We start from the raw sequence: 14,959 nt of genomic DNA on the forward strand, positions 1-14,959 counted from the left end.
TGTTACTATTATGATTCACATCCATATATTTCATAACTTCTACTCTAGTTTGTTTTCTGACCTTGAGTGGATTAGAAGTTTACTTTGAAACTTCCAAAAGTCTATGCCTTATCTGGTTCTCTTTTTGAATCCTAGAGCTAGTTATAATCATCCACAAAATTCTGGCCCAAGGAAATTGACAGAAATAGTATGTTCAAATTCTAGTGTCTACTAAAGGGAAATTACCTGCTCTCTCTTCCTTTCTTTTGTCTCATTACAATGCAAATCTAAAGGCTGGAAGTGGTTACAGGCATCTTGGACCAGGAGCAGGACATTTGCATCCCTACACACTACATCTGCCGTGACACAAGGCCTGATTTAAAACCATTTTATGGGGGCACCCGGGTGGCTCAGTCAGTTAAGTGTCAGACATTGGCTCAGGTCACGATCTCATGGTTCGTGAGTTCAAGCCCTACATTGGGTTCACTGCTGTCAGCAAAGAGCCCGCTTCAGATCCTCTGTGACCCTCTCTCCGCCCCACCTTTGCTTGCACTCTCTCAAAAATAAATAAAACATTAACGAAGATTTTATGCTCAAAATAAAAGCTAAATAAAAATGAATAAATAGCTGTGCTACCACTTTAACTCTCTGTGTTGTAGACAACTGATAGCAATGCAAATGAGTCTTGTTCATAGACTTGCAAATAAATGTTGTCTGGGGGAGTTTCAACTTATTTCCTTCCTCCACAATGGAAGAAACCAGTTTTGCATCTAATTTAAATGCATGTCAGAACTCTAGTGCCTACCTATATGTGGTTCTTTTCTCCTTTAAGCCTCAGTAACATTTTATTCATTCTTTCATTAATTAAAGAGTTAAATAAACTCATTTGCCATGATTTCATTTCATATTTGTAGAAGAGTCATGATTTCATAATTTTACTTTTTTGGTAAAATTGTCTTTTAACAAACCCTTTGGTTTCTTACTATCTTCAAAGTTTAATTACAGCCCCAACATAAATGCCTTCTCTGGCTCTTTCTGCCTGACCTTGATTCTCCACTTTCAGAGATGAATCTAATCTCCTCCATCATGTCCTCAAAGTACAAAATCCATGGTTTTCCTAGAACCTGGACCATGATGTCTTATTTTATAATTTTTCTTTAAGATTTTTTTTTCTTTATAAAAGCTCCTACAAAATGCATTGTGTTTCCTTCATGTAGTATAGACAATGTATCTTTATCTTACATCATTAATTTATTTACTTGTAAGTAACTTCTCAATTCAAGTACAAATTCCTTTGGAGAACTGATTATAGTTTTTCCTTTTCCCTTCCATTGTCAACACAGTGCCTTATATAGTACCCAATAAATATCCACTGCTATGTCTCATCCATGGCCCATCAACTGGGGCTCTCCATCAAGATTTGTTTTTTAGGTAATTACTTATCTTTATTTGGGGTATTAGCCTGTTATATTTTGGTTAAGAGTTGGTTCATTACTAAAAAATTGACATTAAACTTTAATGAAGATCCTAAGAACTTTTGTGAAACATCAAATAAAGTTTAAACCTAACCAAAAAGGCTAGGGGAAAGTAATAAATTGATTTGCTTCCGGGGAACTTTTTTCTTCAACTATTGGGACTGGTTCTGTGTAAACCCGCATATCCTTATGTGAGTGTCACATATGTACAGTTTGACATCCATTCTACAAATGTTTACTGATTGTCCAGTATATATCAGGAATGTTTGATAGGCCCTGGGTTGCATTTGCAAGTAAAAAGTAATTTCTAACCCAAGAAGCTTACATGCTAGTGAAGAAGGAGAGGGAAAAGTTGAGGAAGAGGAGGAAAAACAGACACATGATCCTGACATAAGTATTTAGATCACTGGGGACAAGTCAACTCAAGTTGCTCATTATGATGAAAAGACCATCTCATTTTCAGCTATTATAACTACTGAACCTTTAAAATCTCCTAATGAAACAATGAAGTTTTGAACTTTTGCATATTTGTATTACCAGAACATACAGCCTACATCCAATATCTTATATTAATACCAACCCAACCAAATGTAGACCACCAATTCTTTTCTACAGTTTAAGTGCTGAGTTGTGAGAGAATAATAAATGATCTTGAGATTACTTTCAGCATATTTGACTTTATGAACTATAAAACACTTTACCAGTTGAATAGTCTACCAAGTGTATTAAATCTGCTGCTTATAATGCCATATGAAGTCAAAGGACTTCATAATATTTGAGCATTAACATTATTACTGAGCATTTTCATTTTTATGGCTTTACTTATGATAATTATTTCAAATTAAAACCATCTTGAGAAAACTGCCACTGTAAAAAACCTTGTCCATTTAATCGATTTTATTTTTCTCATGATGACTTTTTATTTTTACCTTTATTCCTAAAGGAATGCTTAGAATAGGTACTTATTGAGATCATATTCCATAGTACTTTTAGTAAAGAGATTGATAAATTAAAAAGACTAACAAATACTAATAAAATTTATAGGTTTTGGTTTCTGCTTGTATGATTTTAAGTTTTGCATGGCATATTGGTGTAATGAAAATGATTAAATAAGAAATAATAAGCAATCACATAATGATAACCTAACATTTGTTTGGCCCTAAACATGTTCATATATATTTTCTCTCTTAATTCTCACAACTTGGTAAAATAAGTTTAATTATTGTTATCTTTATTTTTACAGATGAGGGAATCAAGAAACAAGTGATTTGCTAAATGTTGTATAAGCGGCATTTTATATGCGGAACTCAAGTCCTCACACTCAAAATTTCTATTTTTGTTCATATTTTTAAAAAGAGTGTTTAATTCACAAGCCAAATCCTGTTGGCAAGACACTTCCTAAGGGTAAGTAAAATATATGTGGAAGAACACTAAACATTTTATTCACCTACAATGTCATCATACTGAAACTGAGAAGGTCAGTGTAATTTCCAAATGGCCCAGTTAAATCTAAGGAATAGATTATTTACCCACTAGGGTCTGGACACTGTCAATCAAAATCACTTGCTTACACAGGACTAAAATGTGCCCCATTAGCATCTCTCCACCTCACACTCACAAAATAAATATTTTATTCTTTACTGGCCATATTGTTGAAAGGCTTCTTTTTTTTTTCCTGTTCATTAAAAACACAGAAAGAAAAAATAAAAATCACCACTAGTCCCAAGTCACTCTTAATATTTTGTGTGCTTGCTTTCTGAGTCTTTTTTTAACACAAAATACTCAATATTTGCATCACACTCCCACACACACACACACACACACACACACACACACACACACACACACACATATATATATATATATATATATATATATATATATATATATATATATATATATATACTGCTTTATATACTGCTCCCGTATTATGGGGAGCATAATATGGCAATATTTACTTTTTAAAAATATGACTTTTTATGGCTGAAAATCTTTCATCATAAGGTGGTACCATAATTTATTCTACCATTCTTTCAATTCACATGGTTTTCATTATACAAAGGTTTATTTATAAAAGTAATATAATGTTTTATAAAACTTGAAAATATAGAGAAAGGAATGAAATCACAGTCCTAACTCATGTGTAACAAGTCACTGATGAGTGTTGCTACATCTCTTCTACTCTTTATTCATATGCCTATCATTACATGTTATTATTGAAGTAGACACAATTTTATTTTATTTTTTAATTTGTCTTCTAGTACAAGCCCTTTCCATAACCATAGTGGCATGTTGGGTGGAAAGTCCACACTTTAACCATTCATTACTGTATTGTCAAACAAGAGGTTGTCCATTTTTCTCTAAAATCATTTCAAATAAATCATTTTACAGTAAATATTGCAGGCATGTCGTCTTACATTCATGCACCTCAAGAAATGTATTCCCTAATACTAGATTCCTGCAAGTAAGAGTATTGAGAAAAAGGCTGACCAGCTTTTAACATTATTTGGGTAGTGGTAAAAACAATGGACAAAAATACTGAGGTTGGGGTGCCTGGGTGGCTCAGTTGGTTAAGCATCCAACTTTGGCTCAGGTCATGATCTCACGGTTTGTGGGTTTGAGCCCCACATCGGGCTCTGTGCTGACAGCTCAGAGCTTGAGCCTGCTTCTCATTCTGTGTCTCCCTCTCACTCTGTCCCTCCCCAGCTCACACTCCATCTCTCTCTCTCTCTCTCTCAAAAATAAATAACATTAAAAAATTAAAAACAAAAAATACTGAGGTTCACTATCTGGACCTCAAAGTATAAGCAGGATCCCAATCTCCACTTCTTTTCAACCAATCCTTTTAGTGACTGGGAAATACAGAAACAAACAGATAGGATATTGATTACATTTAAACTAATTATGTTTTCCATAATTTAGGACATCTTGGTATCATCATTCTTGATGGTTTTTTTACTATTATTTTCATTTTAAAGGTGTGTATCCACCTACCTTTCAGGTATAGTTTAGCTTAGTCTCTCCCCTTTCAATCCTAGATGTAGTTTTAGAAGTGCTTTCTGGAATTGCTTCTTTGGGTGGGGTGAGGGGGTGCTCTGAAATCCACACCAAGACACAACAGTAATTCTGACAAAAGGAGAAAGAAAATGCCCCAACTTACCGTTTCTAATGCATTTACACGGTCCTGCAAATAAAGCATAATATATAATTATAAAAACAAAGCATTAAAAATCATTTCAAGTTGACTTAACTGTCACATTTTCTCTTTATCTTCCATTGGTAATAATGTATTTAAAAAATATTAAAAAAATGAGAATTCCTACTCAGGATGATTTCTACAATCAAAACAGTCATAAAAGAATCACTGAACTTCTTATCTCACCTAGTGTTAGGACTGTAAGACTTAATTTAACAGTAAATATCATAAATTCAGATATAACTACTAAACAGAATATACTTTACCACTTTCACAATGGTAAAATTATTTATTTAAGGATTTATAAATATTACACACGTTTGGTTATAAAAACAACTAGACAATAGTAGTGATATAAAAAAAGGACTATAGCACACATACCAGCCCTCAGGTATACAGCACAAAGTATGATTTGGAAAGTAAAGTTCAGACATAAGAATAACTTCATCAATTAAAATTAAGAAGTAATTTGTTAACTGAAACAATACAGGAAAAATAAACGAGAAAGACCTATCACATGCTGGAACCCAGATGGGCCTTCCTTATCTGTAGTATCTTAGAAGTTTTACAGAAATCTTGGTTTTAAAAAAGGGTCACTGACAATATGACTTAAACAGCTAAATGACTGGTGTGCCTCAGAGGCTCAGTCAGTTAAACATCTGACTTGCACTCAGGTCATGATCTCATGGTTTGGGAGTTCAAGTCTCGAATGGAGCCCCGCATTGGGTTCTGCACTGAGGGCGCAGGGCCTGCTTGGGATTCTCTCTCTCGCCCTCTCTCTGTGTCCCTTCCTCCATGCTCCTGCTAGTGCATGCACACACTCTCTCTGACTCTCTAAAAAAAAAAAATAAAGTTAAAAAAATGCCACATGATTAAGTAAACGGTTGCATTCTCAAACTGACAGCTACATTTTCTCAGCTCTTTTCAGAGCTGACAGATACATGGAGGAAGTCTTTACCAAATAAAAAAATGCTGGATTTGTGAGAGGAATGTCTGAAGATTCAGGAAAATAGAAAGCTATCTTTTTTTTAGGAAGATCAAGGCCACTTTTCTTCCTTTTCTCTCATCTTAAGCAGTGGGAGGAGATGTGTGAAATCTGGATTTCTTTTTTGTTTAATCAAATGAATCATTTGTCCTAAGAGGCAAAGGGGGGAACTGGTACAGAGAGCCACTCAGCTCAGGTCTCTTGTGGCCCTACAGGGATCCACGTGGACCCAGGACACTTAGGAGCAGCAAGAACTTGGCGCTCACTGCCGAACTCCCAGCCTCACCTAACACACAGAGGCCTTGCCTTTGGAGGACTTCTGCAATATGATCCACAACCCTCAGATTGGGAAACTGAGTTGAACGTTTCTACCCGTTAAACATTTGGTTATGTGAGTACAAGTTAAGTGAATATATTATGCAAAATCAGCCCAAAGCAGACTGTTCTTAGCAACATAATCTATTTAATTGCATTTTGTTGGCATACTGGAGAGAACCTCACCCTCGTCCCCATAATATTCGTGAAATAACCGCTGTTTTGTTGGTGACTTGTGTACTGTCACTTTTGAATGCTTCATAATAAATGCATATAATAATGCCTCAAGGGGGCTTTGATCTGTTGTACCAGGCATCTTATTCACAGTGCATCTGGGACAAAACCATTCAGCAATGCTTTATCATCCTTTGCAGATTGAACAGAAGACCTCATTAGATACCTTATAGAGACAGAAATAGCCTTTGGGCAGGATCACATTTATATGAACCATCTTGGAAGCCTTTAAAAAATAAGTAAAGCCACTATTTGGACCTTTATTTTCTCCATACATTTATGGGCTCACGTTTTTCAGGATTGGCACATTTTAAAAGAACACAGACAGCTAGTTTGAAATCAGAGATTTCATATGATGTCAAAACAGTAGAATTAAATTTTGTCTGTCCTAATTCAGATCTCAGTGTTTGGCAAAGACAGACTGATATAATTTATATATTGGTGTCTTCATTTTACTTGAATATTTGTTACCAGATTTAAAAAAAATACACACTGTCGTGGACTGCATGTTCATATCCTCACAAAATTCATGTATTGAAACCCCAATCTCCAATGCTATGGCATCTGGACATGTGATCTTTTGCAGGCAATTAGGTCACGAGGACAGAGTCCTCATGACGGGATCAGTGCCCTTATAAGAAGAGACACAAGAAAGTCTGCTTCTCTTTCTGCTCTCTGCCACATAAGGGCATAATGAGAAAAGTTGGCCATCTACAAGAGGCCCAGCAAGAGGGGCCTCACCAGGACCGACTCTGCCAGCACCTTGATCTTGGACTCCTCATCCCCAGAACTATGAGAAACGTTTGTTGTTTAAGCCACCCAGTCTGTGGCAATTTATTATAGCAATCCAAGCTAAGATATGTGCCTAGTCTTTCAGACTATGAACACAATTGGTCAAAGAAAACTCCATTTTGTTAAAGTATAAAGATGAATACATGATTTATTTCAGTGCAACTTACTGACGTCTTTTCATCTATAACCCACTTCATTCCAAATTGGTATTGAGACAGCTTTCTATGAAAAATGTAATATGTTACCAAAATGAGAAAATTAGGGAAACAGACAATTCAGTTCATTAACCTGAATTTAAATAATTCAATTTGCCAATCAACAGTGGCTAATAGAATACCAGCCATCGTAGCCAGTTAGTGAGACTCATCTAGATTGTAGAGTTGTTTGGTCTTAATTGTGGGCAGTAAATAAAAAGAAACTACTCCTAGTCTTTATGAACTTACTAACTTGCTTTGAAAATTTAAGAAATGCTTTCTGAAAATTTAAATGTTTGACTTCTTTTTTGGCAGATAAGGTTAGTTATTATAATTCTGTATATAAAAAAAATTAGGCTACTGCAAGTATTTATTCTCTAACAAAATATTTTCATACTTCCTCTCATGTTCTTAGCAAAACAGAGGTAACTTAAGCCAGCGCTATGGCATTGACACAGCCCAGGAAACAAATGCCAGTATATGTCCTAGAATGGACATATAACTACACCACAATAAATTATATTGGTCTTAACCTCTCCCACTCTCACCAGAAGGGCAGCCACAGTGTTTTGTTCTTGTTGTATAATCTCCAATTTTCATTTCAACCCAGTTTACCTTCAAGTCCAACCTGAAGGCTCAACATTTGCCCCCCTCCCCCAGCATGAACACACACTTCCATACTTGGATCCTGAAAAGAAAAGTACTGGCGCATTGAAAGGAGGGTTAGAAGGTGGGAGGGGCCGAGAGAGAAAACAGCCTCCAGAAATAGTGAAGATACTCTCACTACAGTCATGCTGTTTCAGGTGGTTTCGATACATCAGTGGTTCTTATTTTTGTAGTCAGGAACTTTGGGTCTGAGGAAATTTGATCTTCTCCCCAGGAAAATGTACATTATCCACAACATACACATAATTCTGCATGCACTTTTAGGAGAATCACAGACTCTTAGGGTCCCACCGATGGGCCTTCAAGTCCTTTTACTCGAAACAACACTTGAAATAAGATGTAAGAATATTGTATAAATAAATTATTCTATTAAATCGAATCTGTTCATTTCTCATGTGTGAAGTATTTCTGAAAAAATAACACTAGTAACAAGGAAAGAAACAATTGGGAGTGGAAGGTTAAACAAAAAACAAAGGAAAAAATTCCTTCAATATTTTGAAGAAAAAGTGCTTGAGGGAAGAAAACCTGTTTTGTTGATATAAATTTTTTGTGACCGGATAATCTCCTTTCCACTATTCTTTTCATTCTACCTAAGGAGGGGGAAAGTCTAAGAAACACCTGATATGGCAACATTTAATGTTTACTCTGAAAGATTATGTATGTAGTCACTGCATAGTCATTGAGCTCCACTGTGAAGTGGTAGCCATTCTTAACAAAGTGAATATTTCATAAAATTTCTGAGCATCAATAATGCTGTTAGACAATACACTATAATTCATTCTGGCTTGACATGTCAAGAAGGGAGAGGCATATGTACTATAAAAACACATAACTTAACTTTTTATGCTGAGGTCAGTTAACCTGCCTTGAGCTGTATATATTCCTTTGCTACTTGGTTACCATGGGTTGGTTGTACACTGGAATTTATAACTGAACCAAGGCAGTTAGTTCATTAGCATCATCGGAGATGAGAAAATATTTGTAGGTTAAATTAGGAAATGAGTGCTATATGGATCATTGGTATCTGAATCCCTGGTCATTAACAGTTTATTTGATTCATCCAAGCCAATCAAGTAGACACATGGATTCGTCTATCTCGCATCTAAGAGATGTAGAGGCCTTCTAGGTCTAAACAATCTGAGTTTTGCCTCTGTTAAGTATAACTGAACAGGCCTAGTGACTTTATTTTATCACAATAATGTGGCATTTTCCAAGAATGCTTTACATATATCCATTTGCATATGAAAACCAATGGCATATTGGTATAAGAATGGTATAAGAATAATGGTATAAGAATAAAACAAGAGTCTCTCACTCTTCCAAGTCTAAGGATCTTTAACAGTATAGAATAATTCTGGAAACTTCCCGAGGACTGATGGATGAATAATTTTCAAAAAGCAAGCAAAGATCCACAATGGGGACTCCCTCCATTGCTGTTCTAAATCCAAAAAGCCTCTCTTCCGGAAGAAAAATACACTTGGCTTCACCCAGAGAGACCACTGTGTGGCATTTTTCCTGTCAATGCTAACTTTATTTATTTATTTATTTGCTTATTTATATTGTTAACTCTATTTAATTAATACTCACACTTTACCTACTACTTCTTATATGATATAAAATGAAACACAAATATGTGCATTTTTCTCTATGAATTTCCATATGGCAATAAAATTGAGTGTTTCGGGGTGCCTGGATGGCTCAGTCAAGTTAAATGTCTGACTCTTGATTTAGGCTCAGTGGGCTCCATGCTGACAGTGCAGAGCCTGCTTGGGATTCTCTCTCCTCTCTCTCTCTGCCCCTCCCCACTCATGCTCTCTCTCTTTCAAAATAAATAAATAAACTAAAAAAAAAAAGGTGTTTCACGTAGTGATTTAAAATAAATTGAAACAAAATAAAGAGCTAAAAACCGCAAACAACCTTAATGTTGCCACGCCAAAAAAAGCTTCAAAATATAGCATAATTTGACCTTGAATACATCAAAGGAAACAATGATCTATACATAAAGTTGCATGTTACTTAAAAGTCAGATAAAATTACTGGACACTTAAGAAAAACTTTTAGAATAAGTGGCATTAGAGCAGCTTGCAGTGGTTTCCTGATCATCCAGAGTTCGTTGTACCCATCTTTTAGATATGTGTAGTCTATCTTAAAAATTTTTTTTAAATATTTATTTATTTTTGGGAGACAGAGAGATAGAGTGCAAGCAGGGGAGGGGCAGAGAAAGAGGGAGACACAGAATCTGAAGCAGGTTCCAGGCTCTGAGCTGTCAGCACAGAGCCTGACACCGGGCTCAAACCCACAAAGCGCAGGGTCACGACCTGGGCCGAAGTTGGACACCTAACTGACTGAGCCACCCAGGTGCCCCACATGTAGTCTATCTTTGTTAATTCATTTCTCTAGCTGCTTATGTGCCGTTTTCAAATAATCTACTACAGGATCCAAACTAACAAAACGGAAACGCTGAAAAGAAAAATGCAGCAAGGTATCAACATTTTGTCTAAAAAGCTGTAAGTACGCCCTTCAACATGTTGACTTATCCAGAAAAGCCGGTTTAAAGGTATGTGTCATTTCCTAACCTAGAGGGAGTACCCAGTAACTTTCCTCATTACCTGCTTTTCACTAGGGGTGTGACAAGTCCCTGATAGAATCAGAAACAGGATTTACGAACAGAGTCAAAATATGTGCTCCACATCTCTGATCTATTCTCTCATCTACTACCAATGATAGAGATGGGAGGCAGCCAGCTGTTCTGTAGGTTTCCTGGGCAACACTCTGGTTGCATTTTTGGTTTGCGATCTTGAGAGGTGATCACTGACCCTTATACTTTGGCACTGTTTGTATCACTGTTTGACCTTGTTCAGAGAAGTTGGAGATTGCGCCTACACCAAAGTGGGATGTGTGCATGTGTCTGTGTGGTGGGGAAGAGGAAGATATGGAAAATGGAGCTGTGGTGATTTATTTTGACAGATTTCACACTGGAAAATGCAGCCTGAGAGGCGAAGTAGGGTTTTGCTTGAAATCCCTGTAAACACTTCCAGTCAGTTGTGTAACACTAACACCAAAACCTCTCAGATTTACCCTTTGTGTTTCAGATCGCAGATCAAAGCAATGAGGTTTCCTTTTTTTTTCCCCTTTAAAATGAAGAATCGAATTAAGATTCCTCTTTAACATACAATGTGGTTCACAGGTGGCTAGAGGTTAAGACTACAAACCAAATAGAGGGCAGAAGACACAGAACTGTCTTTCTCCCAGAACTGTGCAATTCCACGGTGAGTCTGCTGATAATGGGTAACAAGAGCTCAGTGAATGACATCTGGACTGGGGAACAACTAAAAATTACTTGCAGATAATATAAAGGCTATGATGGTGGCTAGGGGCAATGCAAATGACAACCAATGTAATTTCAAAGACTGTCCCCTCAAAAGAGATGCACACACAGAAGTTGAGTAGTAGAGGGAGAAAACCAGCAACCCAGAAACCAACACACTGTATTTCCCCCCCAAAGATTTACATTTAAAAAAGTAAAGTACATGTCTCCAGTGGCGAGGTTAGTCATATATCAGCTGAATATGCTCTGAACTCTTATGCAAATCATACTGCAGTAGTGATTATGGCATAATTTATGAGTAGGTTTGTGTCAGGAAGAATTTGTGGGAAACAGTAAGGTATGCTTTTTCTTTCAGAGTGTGTATTTGACTGTCACCAAACATAGCTGGCCTAATGAGACTCCCTGAGGCTGCCATCTCCTTTGATTCCCTCAAGGGCACACATCCTCTGGGATTCCAGGTGAAGAATATTCACAAAGAAACCCACATGGAACCCACTGTCCCAAGCTCCTTCTTCCTGAATATTTCAACCCTAGCACTCGATGGTTGACTATCACTCAGGTCACAAACTGAGCCATGAAATGGTACAAGCAAACAGTCCACCTTCGGAATTAAATTGCTTACCTTTGAGCAATTCCAATAATCCTCATCTCAATTTACATGCAGTCATTTATTCAAGTGTTTCAGGAATTAAAGCACCAGGAACCTATGGCTGTCTCACCCTCATTCCCATACTCCTTCCGTGGGCTTCTGTACAGTTACCTCTCACTGTTCTATACTAAAGAGAGAGGGTGCTGATAAAGATAATCAGACATAAGCAGATGGTTTCAAAATAATGTATTTGGCTGACACGAGTAAGGTTTTCCTTGCTTCCTATTCCATTTGACTAAGATCAAAACTATTATTAATCTCCATTTCCTGATATACAAGCACAGGTAGGAAGGGAAAGGTAGTTAAAGGATTTAAAATTAGCCTCAGATTATCTGTACTCTGACCATCAATGGTGCACTGTTCTTAGTATCCAAGAAAACCGAGGAAAAACCCCAACAACTTAGTTTCTAGTTACACTTCTGAGATGCATACCTGAAGGCTGACTTAACCTGCATGTCCTAAAATAAAGCAGACGTATTTTGACTATTCAGTTCCAAATATCCTAAATATTCCTACCTATGAAATACTTAACTGCTTTTTCTTCAAATTGAGCTTCATTCTGATTTTTCATTGCAGTCTGACTAGCATCTTCCCAAGATGGAATTTTAAACAGTTGCTTTGGCTGTTTGAGAGAGATGTGAGTAAAGAAAAAAAGTTGGAAAGCTCTATTATCTTAAAACATTCGAAAGCACTATCAATAGTCATAGCTATAAAGATAACACTAATACGACTATAATAATTTTTAATGAATTTTTAATTTCTGCATTTAGAAAATTATGTCACACTGTGCTCTTAAAATGTTTCCCCAAATAATTCCTAACTCAACTTACATGCACAAATTTTAGGGAAATCATTACTTGAAGTTGAAAACAGTTTATTCTTCAGGATTATAGAGCTCAAGTATCCTCAGACTGTCTTGCTTTCACATCAAACATCGTTAGATGTAACTAATCCTAAACTCCAAAGTCTACAATGGGAAGGAATAAATAAGGTGGGAGTTTGCTAGCAGGCACACCTGGGCAACTTTAGTCAGTAATGAAAGCTACTTTTAACACTTACAACTTACTTGTTGACAATGGACCACTGATACAGTGTGATTTTCGGAGTTCAGGAAGGTCTGATCACTCAAAATTATGCTTTTCTCCCATTTGCAAAATTATTAGAAATTCTACCAATAGAAATTTATTCTTTGCCTCCCCCAATCTAGTTCATCTTTTAAAAGGCAACAGTCTTGGGAGAGAAAACCATTAAACTAGTTCATTCTAAGGCCGTTCTAACCTGCTGCTTGTTTTTATAGGTCCGTGAGCTAAAAATGGCTTTTACGCTTTTATTTGGCTGAAGAAAAATCAAAGTAAGAATAATATTTTATGACATGTGAAAATTACATGGAATTCAAATTTCAGTTTCCCTAAATTATTTTTATTGGAACACAGTCCATTCAGTTCTTTACATATTGTCTATGGTTGCTTTCTTTCTATAGTGGCAGAGGTGAGTCGTTGGGAGACAGCACATAGCTTGTAAAATTGAAAATATTTAGAATCTGGCCCTTCACAAAAAGTTTGGCAACCCTCTGTTCTAAGGTGTCAGTATCCCATAAAAATTACTTACTGTCTCACAGAAGGAGGTCACCCTATAGCAAAACAACCCCTGTAAGCTTCTGGAAGGAGAAGATAAGGTGAAACACATTGACCAGGGACAAGAAACGAAAGACGACAGGAACCAGAAAAATTTTACCCAAATTTTAAACTTTATTTATTTTATTTTTAAATTTTTTTAACGTTTATTTATTTTTGAGACAGAGAGAGACAGAGCATGAATGGGGGAGGGTCAGAGAGAGGGAGACACAGAATCTGAAACAGGCTCCAGGCTCTGAGCGGTCAGCACAGAGCCTGACGCGGGGCTCGAACTCACAGACCGCGAGATCATGACCTGAGCTGAAGTCGGACGCTTAACCGACTGAGCCACCCAGGTGCCCCTAAACTTTAAAATAACATTTACAGGTGCCTGGGCGCCAGTCAGTTAAGAGTCCACCTTTGGCTTAGGTCATGATCTCATGGTTCATGAGTTCCAGCCCCACATCAGGCTCTCTGCTGTCAGCACAGAGCCCACTTTGGATCCTCTGTCCCCCTCTCTCCTTCCTCCCTCACTGCTTGTGCTCTCTCTCAAAAAGAAATAAACATTAAAAAAATAACGTTTAAAAGTTGTATATGCATAAATACATATATCCAGAATATAAATCATTCCTCAGGCCATGAAAGTTTCTTTTTTTTGTCCTTTATTCCTTTTATCCATCATTTTTATTCATTCCTTCCAATGTCTTTCCTTTGTTCTTCCCTCCTTCCCTCCCTTTCACTCATTTATTCATTTAATTAATTCATCCATTCATTCACACTTATTGAGGCAGATACTTTGTTGGACATTGGGTGCACAGTTATCAACAAGGGAGATAAGGTCTCTCTGCCTTCATTGAGTTTATATTCGAAAGGAGTAGACTAAGAGATAAATAAAGAGGATACTCAAACACCATGATGGAGAGTGAGGGCAGAGATTTACTTTAGGCAGTTTGGCCAGGTTAAATGTCCATGAAGAGGTGACATTTGAGCTGAAACTCAAAGGATGACAATGAGCCATCACTGAAAGAGCTAAGGGAAAGCATTACAGAGAGAGGAAGTAGCAAATGCAAAGGTCCTGGGTTTGTTTAATTTCAGGAGTGACAGGGACACTGGATATTAAAATATCCTTTTAAATTAGCAGTATCATAAAACTCAACACTATTTATTACAAGCTTATTATGTGCTGACAGTATTTTTCATTTGACATTCCCCAAAACTCTCAATAGGTCAACATTATTAATTTCATTCATTTTGAAAGTCAGAGAAGTAGACTCAAAGACATTAAATGTAGTGAATTCCACATTGTGGTTGAGCTTAGACTGCACATTAAGAAATACATATATCTGTATATTTATATATATTTGTCTATAAAGATGATACCTTTTTTTATTACCATGAGAACTATATTTTCTGTGTGGCAGAGGTTAGGTTTCATACTGGAGGAGTGTTCTAGAGCCTCTTTCTCAAAATTACACAGGCCAGAACAGCATTCCAGAACCCTAATTTTAACAGATGTCAGGTGGCAGTGTAACA

The 14,959-nt window shown here is 36.7% G+C and overlaps 1 protein-coding gene and 1 long non-coding RNA gene across 12 annotated transcripts in view; one reads left to right on the forward strand and one right to left on the reverse strand.

The window, feature by feature from the left end:
* LOC106983583 (uncharacterized) overlaps nt 1-13,024 on the forward strand; it is a 94,027-nt gene extending 81,003 nt beyond the window's left edge. For both annotated transcript variants that reach the window (XR_001431538.3, XR_008299571.1), the window contains exons 5-6: nt 2,698-2,858; nt 10,272-13,024. This is a non-coding gene — a long non-coding RNA (uncharacterized LOC106983583). The remainder of the gene's footprint in view (nt 1-2,697; nt 2,859-10,271) is intronic.
* Nucleotides 1-14,959, reverse strand: part of CEP128 (centrosomal protein 128) — a 376,215-nt gene that overhangs the window by 49,364 nt on the left and 311,892 nt on the right. For 8 of the 10 annotated variants that reach the window (XR_008299569.1, XR_008299568.1, XR_008299570.1 and 5 more), the window contains 2 exons: nt 12,346-12,435; nt 4,615-4,638 (listed from right to left, as the gene is read on the reverse strand). The exons of 1 other annotated variant lie outside the window; for it this stretch is intronic. Coding sequence is in view for 6 of the 9 variants with exons in the window: in XM_027066336.2 (XP_026922137.2) it covers nt 4,615-4,638; nt 12,346-12,435 (114 nt within the window). In the remaining 3 variants the exon portion in view is untranslated. The remainder of the gene's footprint in view (nt 1-4,614; nt 4,639-12,345; nt 12,436-14,959) is intronic. One more of the 10 variants, XM_015081770.3, reaches the window with a different exon arrangement.

The sequence above is a fragment of the Acinonyx jubatus genome, chromosome B3, assembly GCF_027475565.1.
Source record: "Acinonyx jubatus isolate Ajub_Pintada_27869175 chromosome B3, VMU_Ajub_asm_v1.0, whole genome shotgun sequence".
Lineage (NCBI taxonomy): Eukaryota > Metazoa > Chordata > Mammalia > Carnivora > Felidae > Acinonyx > Acinonyx jubatus.